Here is a 15,589-nt window from a genome sequence, read left to right on the forward strand (position 1 = left end):
GCTCTACCACTTGGGCCACAGTACCACTTCCGGCTTTTTCTGTGCCTGTGGTACTGAGGAATCCAGGGCTTTGTGCATACTAGGCAAGCACTCTACCATTAGGTCACACTCCCAGCTTTGTTTGTTTTTAAACAAAGTTTCTTCCCTGTAACATCCATATTCTATGTTTCTATTGGAAAACCTTATTTTTTTCACCTTTTTCAACATTTTTTTCACTGTTGGAGCTAAAGCCAAGGATCCTGCAAGTGCTAGGCACATGCTTCACCACTGTGTAAGACCTCAGCTCCTAATCACAAATTTTCTTTTTTTTTTATTTTCTGTTATTTCCTTTTCTTTCTTTCTTTCTTTCTTTCTTTTTTTTTGCCACTCCTGGGGCTTGAACTCAGGGCCTGAGCACTGTCCTTGGGCTTTCTCAAAGCTAGAGCTCTATCACTTGAGCCACAGCTCCACTTCCAGCTTTTTTTTCTATGTATGTGGTACTGAGGAATCCAACCTGGGTCTTCTTGTATCCTAGGCAAGCACTCTACCACTAGGCCAAACTCCTAGCCCCCTAATCACAAACTTTCTGTACCATACTTTGCAGAAGCCCTCCCTACATGTAATTTCAACCAGTTTCCTACTGTTCAGTAAGACCAGACCAAACCTAGCCACTAATGAGAGGGTTCCACAAATGTTTAGAGCCTTTCAGAGAAGATAACTTCCTGGCATCTGAGTCTCCTCATCTTGCTCAAGTTCTACCTTGAGCAATAAACATCTTGCTCATTTCCTGAAGATTTCTTGTGTCTTTCCAGTGAGAGGTTAGTATATAAACCTCAGCTTTCCTGACTACAGGCTGCACCGCATGATTCCTCAGCAGTCCACCCCCTCCACGATGGTACCTGAATGTTCAAGCCTGCTTGGCGACTCTGAGTAGCGGCTGAGGAGCATCGTGAGGATGGTACGGGTGGTAGGCATGGGTTCTGTCCCCGGTGCTATCCCTGAGTGCCTAAGCAACGTGTCTCTCAGCTCCTGGGTTAGAATCTGGTCTCCCAGAGTATGGTGGTTGCACAAAAGCAGGTTGAGCAGGAGCAGGCCATTTCTCACTGCAGAAGAGCACCTGGGAAGAGAGGTGACCGGGAAGAAATTGGCAGAAATTGATCTTTAGATATAAGCAGGTAGGGAAACAAAGGCAGAAGGCTCCACAGTTTGAGGGACTTCTGTGTTCTCTTAGAGGCAGGACCTCCCAACATTAACCTCAGGTCACTCCTTCCAGCACCTGGAAAGATTAGGGTCTCTTTGCTTTCTCTGGGGATCTCTCTATCTGCCACCACTTGACTTCTCTTCCAGTGACTGACTTGAAGAAGAGCCCACCAGAGTTTAATTAAGAAGTGACAATAAAGGGAAATTCTTTTTTACTATTGTTTGTTTTGGCTGCTATTGGGGCTTGAATCAGGGCCCAGGTGCTGTCCCTTAGCTTTTTCTGTTCAGGGCTGGTGCTCTACCACTTGAGCCACAGTGCCACTTCCATCTTTTTCTGTTTATGTAGTACTAAGGAATCAAACCCAGGGCTTTATGCATGCTAGGCAAGCACTCTACCACTAAACCACCTTCCCAGCCCCTCAGGGACTTTTTTCCTCAGGCTGGCCTCAGATCTCAGCCTCCTAAGTAGTTAGGATCAAAGGTATGAGCCAGGGGCATCCGATCATAAAGGGAATTTCTGTGGAACCCATGAACCTTAGTTAGAGACTGGTGGGGGGTAGGACTTAGTAGGAGTCTTGAGGGTTATGTCCTGACCCCTCCGTGTTCAGCATCAGGATCACAGCTGCAGGGACACTGAGGAGCAAGCTCTCAGAGCCTGGGCGTGTGGCTGAGTCGATGCTAGCGAAGATCTCTCTGGTCATCTGCGCATCAAACAAAGGTTGGGTGGAATCTCGGCCAGTAGTAAAAGTAGGGACCTCCGAGGAGCTGGCAATGGCTAGCATCTTCAGAGCCTGAAAGGGGGACGTGGAAGCAGTTAGGGGTGGACTAAGGCACCGTGGAAGGAAGGCACTGCTGTCAGCATTCTACATCTCAAATGTTGGGCAGTAGAATTGCTTGCAGATTGGGGCCGGGAGTTTGGCCTAGTGGTTAAAGTGCTTGCCTAGCATGCATGAAGACCCGGGTTCGATTCCTCGGTACCACATACACTGGAAAAGCCGAAAGTGGTGCTGTGACTCAAGTGGCAGAGCATGAGCCTTGAGAAAGCCCAAAGACAACACCCAGGCCCTGAGTTCAAGGCCCAGGACTGGCAAATAAATAAATAAATAAATAAATAAATAAATAAATGGGACATGAGGTATGGGTTATCAGATGCTGAAGAGGAAAGGAAGAAAAAATAGGAAGAAAAGAAAAGAGAAAGGCAAGCAAGGAAAGAAAGACATGAACGAATGGTTAAATCCACCAGTTACTTCTCTCTACTTCTTCCCAGGTGGGTGGGCTTCCTGGCCCAATTTTCCTTTATAGCCACCTGCCTTGGTGCAAAGCTTCCTATTTCAGGTACACACTGTCCTTTATAAACCTTTCTTCCCTGAGTCCCATGTCTTCACATTTTCCTGCTTTCCTCTTACCTCTGTGGTTCTTTTGCCTTTGGACACTGAAGTTCCTTATCCCCTCTCTTTTACCCTGTGCTGATTCCATAGGCAATCTCATCCACCTTCACAGCTTCAATTACCACCTGCATCCTAACTCTTTCAACCCTAGGTCCCCTGTCCTTAGCGGACAGATCAGTATGCAGATTTCAACAAGGATACTCAGCTGTCTCACGGAAGAATGGCTGGAATTATAGGAAAAGTTCTTGAAACTTATTTACTGGTAGTACAGAGAAAAATTAAGTTAAAATGAACACTATCTTCGCGTGGAGAAGGTCTCTCCACTAGAAGACAGCTACTAGGGATGGGCTGGTCTAGAACTAATCTTATGATGGTTCCCTGTGTAAGCTAGGCCTTCTGAGGAAGTGCTGTCTGGTAATGAAGCCTTCTCCTTTGCTTACCACACTTTCTGCCCCAAAGAGCTAAGTACTGTAGCCCTCCCGTTGTAAACAAGATAATGTGATTTTATTTGGGGCGAGAATTTGATGTGGGGGGTAAATGTTGTGGTTTGGTCATGCGATTTGAGAGGACCTGAGAGGTCAGCGCCTGGCTGCCTGGCTGCTCCTGGAACAGGACCTTGTTGACTCTGGAGAGCCTACTCTGAGCGCAGGCATGCTCCCAGGCTTGTGTCTACTCACTCCTATTATAACACTGGAATCCATTCTCAGAACTGCTGCGGCTGAGGCCCATCTGTGCTCATCAGGAGCCAGCAGACTAGACAGAGCCACCCTGCCAGCAGCTCGCACTCTGTCTAGGGTAGTTAGGAAGCCAGCCTTCTGGACCAGGGCCTCCCTTCCCAGTCTCTGCTCAAGGTGGCAAGGCAATGGAAATGCTGTCTTTGTTTTACTCAATCATGTGTATTAGTATGTAAGGGTACCACTCAGATAAAAGGGTAAAAAAAAAAAAAACTCTTTAGTGTGTCGGATCTTGAACAGCAGTCTTTAATCAGATGCATAATTATAACTAAAAAGGCATGAGATAAAACTCAACATACCTACAAACTTGAATTAATTCACTCATTTATTTATTGCCAGTCCGGGGATTGAACTCAGGGCCTGGGCTCTGTCCCTGAGCCTCTCTATACTCAAGGATAGCACTCTACCACTTGAGCCACAGTGCTACTTCTGACTTTTTCTGTTTATGTACTGTGGAATCGAACCCAGGGCAAGCCATATTCCCAGGCCCAACAAATTTATTTATTTATTTTTGCCAGTCCTGGGCTTGAGCTCCAAGACTGAGCACTGTCCTTGGACTTTCTCAAGGCTACAGTTCTACCGCTTGAGCCTCAGCACCATTTCCAGCTTTTCTCTATATATGTGGTACCTAGGAATCGAACCCAGGTCTTCGTGCATGCTAGGCAAGCACTCTACCACTAGGCCAAACTCCTGACCCTACAAATTTAGTTCTTAATTTCCCTGAACCTCTTCTTTCTGTAAAATTCTTCCAATGGCCACTTCATGTGTCCTGCTGTTCAATTTTAAACCTGAGAATCTTTTTAATAACTCCTACTTTTCTGCAAACATTTACTCAATCTCCAACACTCTTAAATCCATCTTTGCCTTTCCGTTCCAGCATCTACTACACCCTAACTCCTCACAGTGCCTGCTCCAGGTAATGTCAATAGCCCACCAATCTGCCCGTCTCATCCACTACTCGCTCCCAACAAGCTTAGCACACTCACCGCCAGCCCTGCCTGTTGCACCAAGATGGAAGTCTTATATTCTTGCATGCAAACCAGCACAGCATAGATGCCACCCTCTCTGGCAAAGAGTGGACGCCACTCATGCTTGGTCATGAGCAGGTAAAGGAGGCGCAGAGCTAGGACCACAACCATCTTCTCTCCCACCTGGTTGGTCAGCAACTCCACCAGTGTCTTCACTAGCTTCTCCCTGAGAAAAGAAGAGACACTGGGGCTCCTCATTCTGAGGAGTCTGCACTGATTTCCCAGCCTTGACATCATCTCATGCCCTGCTTAACCCTTCCCATCAAGAACTAGTCTTCTGTCTCTTCCTCCTTCCCCTGCTTTCTTCCTCCTTCCCCCTTTCTTCCTTGTCAGTCTCCCTACCAGTCTTCTCCCGTCTGCAGTCCAACTGCCCCTGTCCCCTTAACTCCTAAAGGGGGCAAAAGAACAAAGTGATTATAAACTCGAATTATCTTTTAACTATGGAGCTGTAGATTCAATGCAGTCCCTGGTTGTGGTGCCTAAAACCTATCATGCTAGCTACTTGGAGGATCCTGCTCTGAGGCCAGCCTGGGCAAAAAGAAATTCACAAGCTGGGCGGTGGTGGCTCATACCTGCAACCCTAGGAGATCTCAGGAGGCTGAGAGCTGAGGATACCAGCCTGGGCAGAAAAGTCCCCAGGATACTCTCATCTCCAATTAGCCACTCAAAAACCAGAAGTGGCGCTGTAGCTCAGGTGGTAGGGCACCCAGGCCCGGAGTTCAAGCCCCACAACCGATGAAAAGAAAAGAACTCACAAAACTCCATCTCAACTAATGGGTGGGTACTTATTCCAGCTATAGGGGAGGCACCATGTCTAGGCACAGTGGCATGTGCCTGTCATCCCTAGGGACATAGGAAAGTCCCTAGGAGAATCAGAGCCCAGGCTTGCTCTACTTAAAAATAACTGATATAGGGCTGGGAGTTTGGCCTAGTGGTAGAGTGCTTGCCTAGCATGCACGAAGACCCGGGTTCGATTCCTTGGTACCACATACTTAGAAAAAGCCAGAAGTGATGCTGAGGCTCAAGTGGTAGAGCTCTAACCTTGAGAAAAATCCAAGGACAGTCCTCAGGCCCTGAGCTTAAGCCCAGGACTGGCAAAACACAAAAACAAAAACAAAAACTGATGTAAAAATGGGCTGGAGGTGTAATGGTAAAGCACCTGCCTAGCAAGTATGAGGCCCTGAGTTCAATCCCCAGTACTGCCAAAAAAAAAAAAAAAGGCAGATTCAAGTAGATGAAAAAAAAAAACATGCAAGAATAATCAGGAGAAAAAGAATACTGGTAGATTTGCCTACATTCATCTAAATATAACTATAAAGATACAATAATCAAAATTCTGGAATTGATACAGGGCAACAAAGAGATTAATAGATAACAAGAGCTGGCTACTGGTGACTTATGTCTATAATCCTATTTACACTGAAGGCTGAGATCTGAGGAGCACAGCTCAAAGCCAGCATGGCAAGAAAATCCATGAGACTTCTATTTCAATTTACTATTAAAAATTCAGATAATAATACTAGATAGTAATAACAAAAAGAATAATGCTATCAATACAGATTTAATGAGAGAATAAAACATAAAACGCTAAGAAGTGCTCCAAAAATACTAACAACCTCCCTTCCACCCCACTGCTGTTCTTCAGGCCTTCCTTCATCACCCCTTAACTTTTTGACTCTTTGATGTCTTTGTTCTTTCCCTCCTCCACCACTGTCCAGACTGTCCAAACCACTTCCCGTGGCAACATGCTAACCTCAGCCACCTGTCAGGACGAACCAGCGGGTGGTCCTGCTCTGTCAGCTCCTCCACAGCCTGAGAGAGGGCTGAGAGCCCTGAAAGCTGCAGATTTGTATCCAGGCTGGATATGTGCACTGTGGCCACGACAGCTGCCACACGCTGATCCAGGGAGCTGCGTGGACCAGGACCCCGCAAGGCTCTAGCCATTTCTGAAATTGAAGGGGAAGAAGCAGTGGCTAAGAGAATTGTGGCACGTCTAAACTGGAAAGTCAAGGCCAGTTATCCTACCCACAATTGAACACATTGTTACTGTATCTGGAGCTTTTCCAGTTCTGTGTGTAGGACAGAGTCTAGCAGAGAAGATGGAAATACCTGTAGAATGACCATCCTTTTCCAGACACTGAAGAGAAGGAGTAGTGACCGATACAATCAAGACCAAAAAGGAAGATTCCTGCAAAGGGGCCTTCCTCCATGGCTTTCTAGCTCCATCTCCTTTACCTGGGCCAACAAAGAACTTGTCTTTGCCCTCACCCTTGCCTCCCAGAATCGCGACTCACCACTGGCTTCCTCCTTAGTTTCAGGGGACAGAGTCATGCCCTCAGTCGCCAGAAGCTGGTTAAAGAGATGTGAGTCACTCTGTGCAGTAGGGGACTCAGGCTTTGCCTTGGCAGGCTCTGCCTCTGCCTTAAGGGGCTCAGGCTTTGCCTTGGGGGACTCAGTCTCTTCCTCCAAGGATTTGGCTGCTGACGTGGACTCCTCCTCTGGATCTGGGGTACAGGAGTGACTTCGTGAAGATAAATTGTTTAGTTCATCAGGTAGCAACCCATACTTGGTGTAGATCTGAGAGTTGAGCAGGTCACAGAGGGTGCTGCCCTCAAACCGATTACTGAGAACCTGCAGCAGACCCTCAGCCATCTCTATGGGCACGGAGAGCTCACCTAGGGCCTTTTCACTCAGGGCCTGCCAACACAAAGGATACGCACGTCATGGACAAGCACACACAGGTCCTAGGGATAGCAAAGGGAAAGGCGGCCACCCCTGCCCGCCAGCATACCACCCGACTAGACCCTCACAGCATGTCTTCTCCTCAAGTAGGACCCCCATGCTCTTGAACCTTTAGTTCCAGCCTCGCCCCTAATGGTACCCCAAAACTGTATCCCTCCCTGTCTTAAGTATCACAGAGCAGTCAAACCTTATCCAGCTTCTCCTGAAGATTCTGGAATATTGGCTGCTGTTCACATAAATCCAACTTCTTGATGAAGAAAAGCAGTTCCCACCACTCAGCCTGAGTCAAGAACCCTGATTCTTCATTCTTCTGAGGCTCAGGCTGGAGGTATGGCAAAGAGTAGAGGCCGTCTGCGGGCTTCCAGTACCAGGGGGGAAAGGTTGAGGGTGCAGGCGTGGGGGTATCAGCACCTAGCAAGGGGGAATCCACTTCTGAAGCTCCCAGGCAGCTCCGTCAGAAGCAGTTTCATGTCAGACACACTCCCCTGGCCAGAGACACGCTGCCCAGGTCCTCCTTTCTGCTCACCTGCACCTAATGCAGTAGCCCCTGCCCCCTTCTCCACAGCAGAGGACGTGGAATCCCCAGGAGCTTCCTCAGGGCCGAGGATCTCCAGCATGTGCCAGTGCACCCAGTATGTGCGGCCTGTGGACTGCCAGAAGACCTGGAGGGAGGCAAGGGAGAGGGCTCAGGCCTCTGAGCTCTGGGCTGGAAGGCCTCAGAGGACATGCGGAGCCCCGGGCCTGGGATACACCCTCACATACACACCCAGTGGAAACAAAAGGCTTTTTTCCCTTCCGAGGAGAGAGCCATCTCTTCCCAAACTAGATGGCCACCCCCTGCCACACCACCATGCCTTCTGCATACTAGACCCTCACTGCATGTCTTCTCAAGGAGGAGTCCCCAGACTCCACCCTCCTTCTCAGCCTCCCTCCTTCACTAGTGGGAGTGATGGGTGGCATATGAACAGACTGCTTCTGCTTCTGGGTCATGAGTCTCTCCGTGACCTCACAGCTCACTTACCTCTACGGAAGCCTCGCGGCCTTGCAAATGACACCCCCTCATTTGGTGACTCCCTTTCACCACTCCAGTATCCCTGAGGGGTTTCTCCTTAGGTGGCATGCAGAGCCTCTGACGTGGAAACCCCAGCGATGCTCCACCTAGCACAAATCCCCAACAGAGCCTCACCTCTCAAGCCCCTCACCTGCACCGGGGGCACGCCATTGTTGCTCTGCCGGAACTCGCCCTCATCCCCAGCGTTGATCTCTTCATAATCATCCAGAATCCGCACTCGCATGCCTGGCTGCAGTGTCTGCTGCACATACTCACCATAGCCACTCCGGCTCGAAAACTCACAGCGCTGGCGGAAGGCTCTCCCTTGCCTTCTGGGGGGTGTGACAATGGTGGGCAGTAAAAGGGGGGGCCCAGATATGCACGGCTGGAAGATGGACCGGGGAGGCCGGGGTGGTAATGTGCCTTGGTCACTAAGGTTCCGAGCCCAGCCCATGCTCCGCACCAGCTCTGAAATAAGGTTGCCCACTGCCATGCTGAACTCCAGCTCCCGCTGTGCCCGGCTTTTCTCCTTCGTCGGGCATGAAGGGCTTTGGTCTCCAGCTCCTGCTTCTGGGCTGTTATTCAGCTGGTCCAGCAGGGAAGTGACACACAGGTAGCGCTTCACCAGGGAGAAGAGCAGCTTTCCTGGGATCTACAGGACACAATGTTTGGGTGAAATCCATCTCCTTACTTCAGCCTTGGCCTTGACCCTTCCCCTCAGTATCCTCCCTAGACATAAGCAAAGGCCCCCTCCCCTGTAGTTCCCAAGACATCCAGGTGTATAAGAAACACACGGGAAGTATAGTAAACATGGATGCCAACTGGGCACTAGTAGCTCACACCTGTAATTCTAGCTACTAAGGAGACTAAGATCTGAGGATCAAGGTTCAAAGCCAACCTGGGCAGGAAAATCTATAATACTTAACCAGCAAAAAGCTGGCAGTAGAAGTATGGCTCAAGCGGCAGACTTTAGTTCTGTCCCAGTCCTGAATCACAGTCTCAGAAATATTGCCTTATGCCAGATACTGGTGGCTCATGGAAATTTCAAGCTAGTAGTCCAGGAAGAAAAGTCCATGATACAAATAGACAGACAGATAGATAGATATTTAGATAGACAGTCAGACAGATAGATGTTATTTAGATGTTTTTATATATGTGTCTGTATCATACATATTCACACATACACATGTACACCTAACCTTGTACCCAGCATTCCTGCAGCCCTGGCAGAGTACCTGAGGCAGATGCATGCCCTCAAAGGCCATGCAGTGTTCTTCAGAGGATGTGGTCTCTGCAAACAACTCCAGCAGAGTGTAGCGGCTGTCAAAATCCATGTGTTGCTCGATGCCATCTTGCTGGCTCAGTGACAGAAGGACGTGAGCCCGACTTCCTGAAAACAACACCCAATCCATATCTTCTCTTCAATCCCCAATTCTTCCTGCCTTTCCTAGATGTTCTCCATCCCTAGAGCCTTTCAAAAAGCTTTGTGACTGAGATCCACAGCAAGAAATATATTTTACATATAATCTGGAACAAATATACCTATGTATAACTGAACTACATGTCATACTACAAAGCTTACAATTACTGATATTTTAAGGCTTTAAAAATGTTGGTTATGACAGGCACTAGTGACTCACACCTGTCATGTTAGCTACTCAGGAGGGTGGGATGTGAGAATAAGAAATATGAAGCCAGTCCAGCCAGTCCATGAGACACCTCCAATTAACAAGCAAAATGTCAGAAGTAGAAGTATAGCTTAGGTGGCAGAGTGATAGAATTAAGCAAAAAAAAAAAAGCCAAATGAGATTGCAAGACCCCGAGTCTAAGCCCTGTACTGGCATGCACGTGTGTGTGTGTGTGTGTGTGTGTGTGTGTGTGCGTGTGCACACGCACGTGCAATCCCCCCCCCCAAAAAAAGTGTTTATGGCTGATGGCTCACGCCTGTAATCCTAGCTATGGAGAAAGCTGAGATGTGAAGATTGCTGTTCAAAGCTAGCTTGGGCAGAAGAGTCTGTGAGACTCTTATCTAACCACAAAAAGCAGGAAGTGGAGCTGTGGCTCAAGAAGTAGAGTGCTAGTCTTGAGCACAGAAGCTCAGGATAATACCGAGGACCAGAGTTCAAGCCACAGGATTGGCCAAAAGAAAGTTACATCCCATTAAACTGATTTCACCATCAACTAGTAACTCTCAATCCACAATTTAAAAAATAAGAATCTTGGGGGTGGGGGAGGGAAAGGGGGACAAAAACATGAGAAGGGGTATCAATGTTTAAGAAGTAATACACCCACTACCTTATGAATGTAATTGTGACCCCTCTATAAATTACCCTGGCAATACAAAAAAAAAAAAAAATAGAAGCCAGGGGCAGTGACTCACACCTGTAATCCTAGCTACTCAGGAGGCTGAGATCTGAGGATCAAGGTTCAAAGCCAGCCAGGCACAAAAGGACCTGAGGCTCTTATCTCCAGTTAACCTCTAGAAAACGGGAAGTGGGGCTTGGCTCAAGAGTAAGGTGGTAGTCTTGAGCTGCATAGCTCAGGGACACTGCCCAGGCCAAGTTCAAGCTCCATGACCCACAAAAAAAAACCAAAGACACAAACTACACCCCACTCTTTATCTCTAATAATGACTAAATAAACCAGGTGCTAATATTTACACCGTTTATGCAGTTGTTACCTATTCATCTTTCCTTTGCACTGGAATGCTATTTTTAAAATACTAGCTGGGAAATCTCTCCTCTCTCTGTTCTTAACTCCCTGTGGCCCCATTCTCTCCAATGATTTCCTTCTTTTCCTTTCTGTATCTTACCAGCATCATGGGCTGCCAGAGCCTGCAACATCTTGCCTGCACTCCGACGGATCTGAGGCTCAGGATTACACAACATGTGCATCAGAAGGTCCAGGGCTCCTGTCTCCCTGAAAACGCCCGTGAGGGGCCCAATGCTGGCATAGGCACTGAGAACATGAATAGTGTGAAGCACAGCAGCTGTAAGGCTGGAGGTCCCACCTTCTGCCAGCTGCCTGGCAGCCCTGCGTACCAGTGCCCGCACATCAGTCTCCATCTCTCCCACTGCCACTTCATCCAGGGTTCCTGGGTCTCGGGGAAAGCTTCCTGAGGCCCCAGATGGTTCATACTGAGGCCCCTTAGATAGTGTCCGTTCACCCAATAGCATGGGGCAGTTGGCATAGACCTCCGGGGCTGACAGCCACATGAGGAGGTGCTCTGCCCTGCCTTCCTCCACACTCGCTCTGCCCACTTCCCCACACTTCAAGACACTCCATCGGATCAGGTATTCGGGATGCCCATCATGTCCAGGCCTCTGCCGAATGAGTTCTTCAGGATATGCCTGCAGCTGGGGCCCCAAGGGCACCATAAGGTCTCCAGTACGTCGTTCCACTACCATTCTGACCTCCTGGAGTACACAGGAAAGAATCAAGCTGTATGGGGCAAAAAAAAAAGATTCCACAGCCTGGGACAGAATCTTGGAACACAGGTACAGAGGGTGGTGATTGGTGAGGTGCAGAGTTTACAAGCCAAACAGAAAAGGCAAATAATACGAAGGAATAGTTGAACACACTTTGGGATTTGTAAGAGATGGAGTGAAAACACTGAACAGGCAAAATGAAGAGGTTTAAGAAATGGAAGAAGAGGGTGAGGTGTACAACTCAGGAGGAGCACTTACCTAGCATTTATAAGGTCTTGGGTTAGGTCTCTAGCACCACACACACACACACACACACACACACACTCATAAAGAAGTGGCAACAGTTACAAAGAATGAGAGGAGTGATCACAAGGTTACAGTTAACAGAGAGTTAACAGTTTGACAGGACCATCTGGGTAGACTAGCTGGATGGGTATGAGAGTACAGGATACTGAGCAAGACTTAGAAGGATGACATGTTTCCACAGGAAAGACAGGAGATAGTGGGGCCAGAATGTGAAAAAGGAAGATGGAGGAGGGGCAGGACAAGGAGTACAAAAGACAGGACTGAGTCTTGGAATATGAATCTAAAGAGGTGGACCATGCAGATAAAGAGAAAAGAGATGAGACAGGGATGTGGGGGCCGATGGCTGGACAGGAAAAGTATGTAAGTCTTGTGAAAAGGGAGCAGCCTAGGGACCAGACAGCATTGGAGGAGAAAAATACCAGGTCACTCTGCACTTAGGCAAGATGAGAGGTAAAGGTATAGATCAGAAAGATACAGATGGATATGGAATTTATGGAGTTGAGGGTAGGGAATGAGGTAAGGAGAGAAGCAATTTAGGACAGATTTCAGGGTCAGATAAGTGTGACTCTGATATCCCTTTTCACTTACTATCTACATAGCTTTGAACAGGATGCCTCATGTTTGAGCCTTTTCCTCCTCATGATATCCGCAACCACCCCATTTAGTCGCCGTAAAAACTTCGTACCATGTAATGTACTGAATTTATGACAGCATTTAGCACATACCACTAAATGTAATCGAATATGTCTCTGCTTTGGAGAAGGTGTGGAGATGATGGATGGGAAATAGAGAGAGGTATGTAGACATGCAGCCATGTAATCATGGGTGTGAGAATGGAAGGTCAGCCCAGAGGTGGGTGAGCTGGGTGATCAGGACCAGGGTCATGTCAGGGCACAGAGAAGGAAGACAAGCAGAAGAGTGAAGACTCATAAAATGCGGGGGGCCCCTGGGGAAGGCGTCCAGGCTGGGAGGTAACCAGGGAGCCAGGAGTGGGCAACTGCTCAGGCGGGGCTTGGCGGGGGGGGGGGGGGGGGGGGCGGGGAGAAGGGGAAGCGGGGCCGGGAGGCGAGGACGGCCCCGGGACCGCCGCAGGGATGAACGACGGGGTGGAGGTGAGGTGTGGGCGCGCTCGGTGAGTCCCCCACGCACGCACGCAGGCGCGCAGGCGCGCACGCAGGTAGCCAAGCCAGGCCCACGCACGGGACCGGCGGGCGGGGCGGGGCGGGGCGATGGAGGCAGCCTGCTCGGCCGCGGGAATGGGGGGCGGGGCGAGGAAGGGGGGGTCGCGGCCCACAGGGTGACAGGACGCGGCGGACGTCCCTTCGTCAGCCCCACCGAGGGGCGGGGAGGCTAAGGGCCCGGACAGGGGTGGGGTGGGGGGAAGACCAGGTCTGCAGCGCCCAGCTCTCCTCTCACCTCCCACCGCCCGGCTGGGCCCTCGCTGATACCCAGCGACCGGTCTGCCGCCGTCCCAGTCCCGCCTCCTCAGCAGCCCCCTTCCGGGTCACACGGCGACTGCACGCACGGCCGGGCAGCTACGGGTCCCACCGCGGACCACGCCGAGCGAGCGTGGCGGAACGGCGTGCGCGGCGCGCATGCGCGGCGGCCGCGGGCGGCTGCACTCCCCTGCCGGGAGGGGAGTGCACTGCCCGAGGGTCCCGGGGCCTGCGCTTTCCAGCCGCAGGGCACGAAGCCCCCTGCTCTTCACTGCGTCTTCCCCCATCTCTAACCCGCATTCCCACCCTAGGGCTGCCCGGACTTTTCAGTTAAGTTACATGGCCCCGTAGGTTTCCCAAATACTTTGGCTGTTGTGCCACTTAGACTATTAATTTAAACCGTTCAACGGTGTGTGTCCTAAGCATTGAGCAGAGCCATGCACGGGGAAAAATAACTCCTCCCCCCTCCAACTTCTTAAAGGAATTCAACAGCCTCAAAGCACCCCTGAAGGGGTAAAGTCAAGTTCTGGAGGCTCCTGTAATCCTAACTAGAGATTTGAGGATCACAATTCCAAGCCAGCCAGGCAAGAGAGTCTACGAGACTCTTACCTCCAGTTAACCAGCAAACAAAAGAAGTGGAGATGTGGCTCCAATGGTAATAGTACCAGCCTTGAGTGAAAAAGGTTAAGGGAGAGCACTCTGATCCTGAGTTCAAGCCCCAGTACTGGTTTTCAGGGGCTGGGAGTCTGGCCTAGTAGAGTGCTTGTTTAGCATGCACGAAGACCCAGGTTCGATTTCGCAGTACCACATACATAGAAAAAGCTGGAAGTGGTGCTGTGGCTCAAGTGGTAGAGCTCTAGCACTGTCTAGGACAGTGCTCAGGCCCTGAGTTCGAGGCTCGTAACTTGCAAAATAAATAATGGTTTTCAGCAAGCAGCCAGGCATACTTCTTGGAGCAGTTTTGGGGGTTATTCCACGTTCACACTTAAGTGTTGAAAAGACCCCAAAGACAAAGCCAAAGACCGAAGTCTGTGCACAAAAATGATACATTTATTGAAAGAGTATTTTTTTTTAATACAAAAGAAAGCTCTGTACATAGGGCTGTGACTATGTCCACTATTCCTGGGACAGCATCCCAGGGGAAGTAGAAACCACTGATACACACATCCCACACTCACACAAACACACTCACTCAGGCACGCCCACACGCACACGTGTGCACGTGAGCGCGCGTACACACACACACACACACACACACACACACACACCAGAGCCACCGAGGAAGGGAAACAACAAGGGTCGCTGCACATGTAAATGCCACCTCATCCCTGACACCCGTTCTTCCCAAGGCCACGCTCATACAACACACATTAATAAGCACTTTGCCTGATTCACTCACTGGGTCTGTCTTTTGTGAGGAGAAAAGGAAACCAACATCTCCTTCCATGGGTAGGAGGGTGGGGGATGGGGTGGGGGGGTGAGTGGTTATGGAGAAGGACAAGAACAGAGAAGGGGGGCTGGGCAGTTATAGACCTGAGTCCCAAGCTCCCCCACTCCGGGCTCTGATTTGCCATGCCCCACCCTTGAAAGCCACCCATAAGCCCTAGCTATCTTCAAAAGAAAGCCAAGAGGGGACTTACATCTTGGCGCCCCCAATTGGGGCAAGACAGCAATGGGGACTAGAGGTTAAGGAGTTCTCAACCGTATTGGTAAATCATCCTGGTGATACCTAGGCTGTGCATAAAAATCTTCCCCACCCCTCACCTAACCACAGAAGCAGGCTTGTTCCTACTGAAGGCAGCATTGAGGGGTTCATGAAACACCCCCGCACCTGCTGCCACAGTCTGAACACAGGTGGTGAAGGTCAGCTGTGACACAGGGTAAAAGACCCTCCCCCTAAGCTGGCCCACCCTCGAGGACTACCCCAAATGGGTAGAGGGGGGTGAGGCATGGCCCCTGTACAAATTACATAAATACTGAGGTTACACTTAGAAAAATAAAGTCATTTTCTTCAAGGCTTTTTGTCTTAATTTAAAAAAGTTACAGTAGCTGCTCACTCCCTGGGAGAGCTGCCCCTTCTGGCTCCCCACTGAGGCCCTGAGCCCCAGAGCTGCTCCTACTTCTGATCCCTCCACTCCTGCTCCCCCCCACCTCCCGGACCCCACCCTGCTCACTGCAACTCCAGCCCCAGGTAGCTGCAGGCCTGGGGGAGTGCGAGGCTGCAATGCCCATGCATGTGGCACAAATGAAGTCGGTTGCCTCTACCTGACGCCGCCCTCCCACCCCACCCACGAACC

The 15,589-nt window shown here is 49.9% G+C and overlaps 1 protein-coding gene across 1 annotated transcript in view; it reads right to left on the reverse strand.

Moving 5' to 3' along the window:
• The window catches only part of Cul9 (cullin 9), a 38,575-nt gene extending 25,217 nt beyond the window's left edge, over positions 1-13,358 (reverse strand). Inside the window, 11 exon segments of the mRNA XM_090355614.1 lie at positions 879-1,096; positions 1,774-1,970; positions 4,288-4,495; positions 6,083-6,275; positions 6,624-7,026; positions 7,259-7,482; positions 7,598-7,733; positions 8,274-8,774; positions 9,358-9,512; positions 10,935-11,538; positions 13,273-13,358. Coding sequence (XP_090211740.1) covers positions 879-1,096; positions 1,774-1,970; positions 4,288-4,495; positions 6,083-6,275; positions 6,624-7,026; positions 7,259-7,482; positions 7,598-7,733; positions 8,274-8,774; positions 9,358-9,512; positions 10,935-11,529 — 2,830 coding nt within the window. The 5' untranslated portion in view covers positions 11,530-11,538; positions 13,273-13,358.
• Between the last annotated feature and the right edge of the window lie 2,231 nt (positions 13,359-15,589).

The sequence above is a fragment of the Megascapheus bottae genome, chromosome 22 (assembly GCF_031878675.1).
Source record: "Megascapheus bottae isolate mThoBot1 chromosome 22, mThoBot2.hap1, whole genome shotgun sequence".
In the NCBI taxonomy this organism is placed as follows: Eukaryota; Metazoa; Chordata; class Mammalia; order Rodentia; family Geomyidae; genus Megascapheus; species Megascapheus bottae.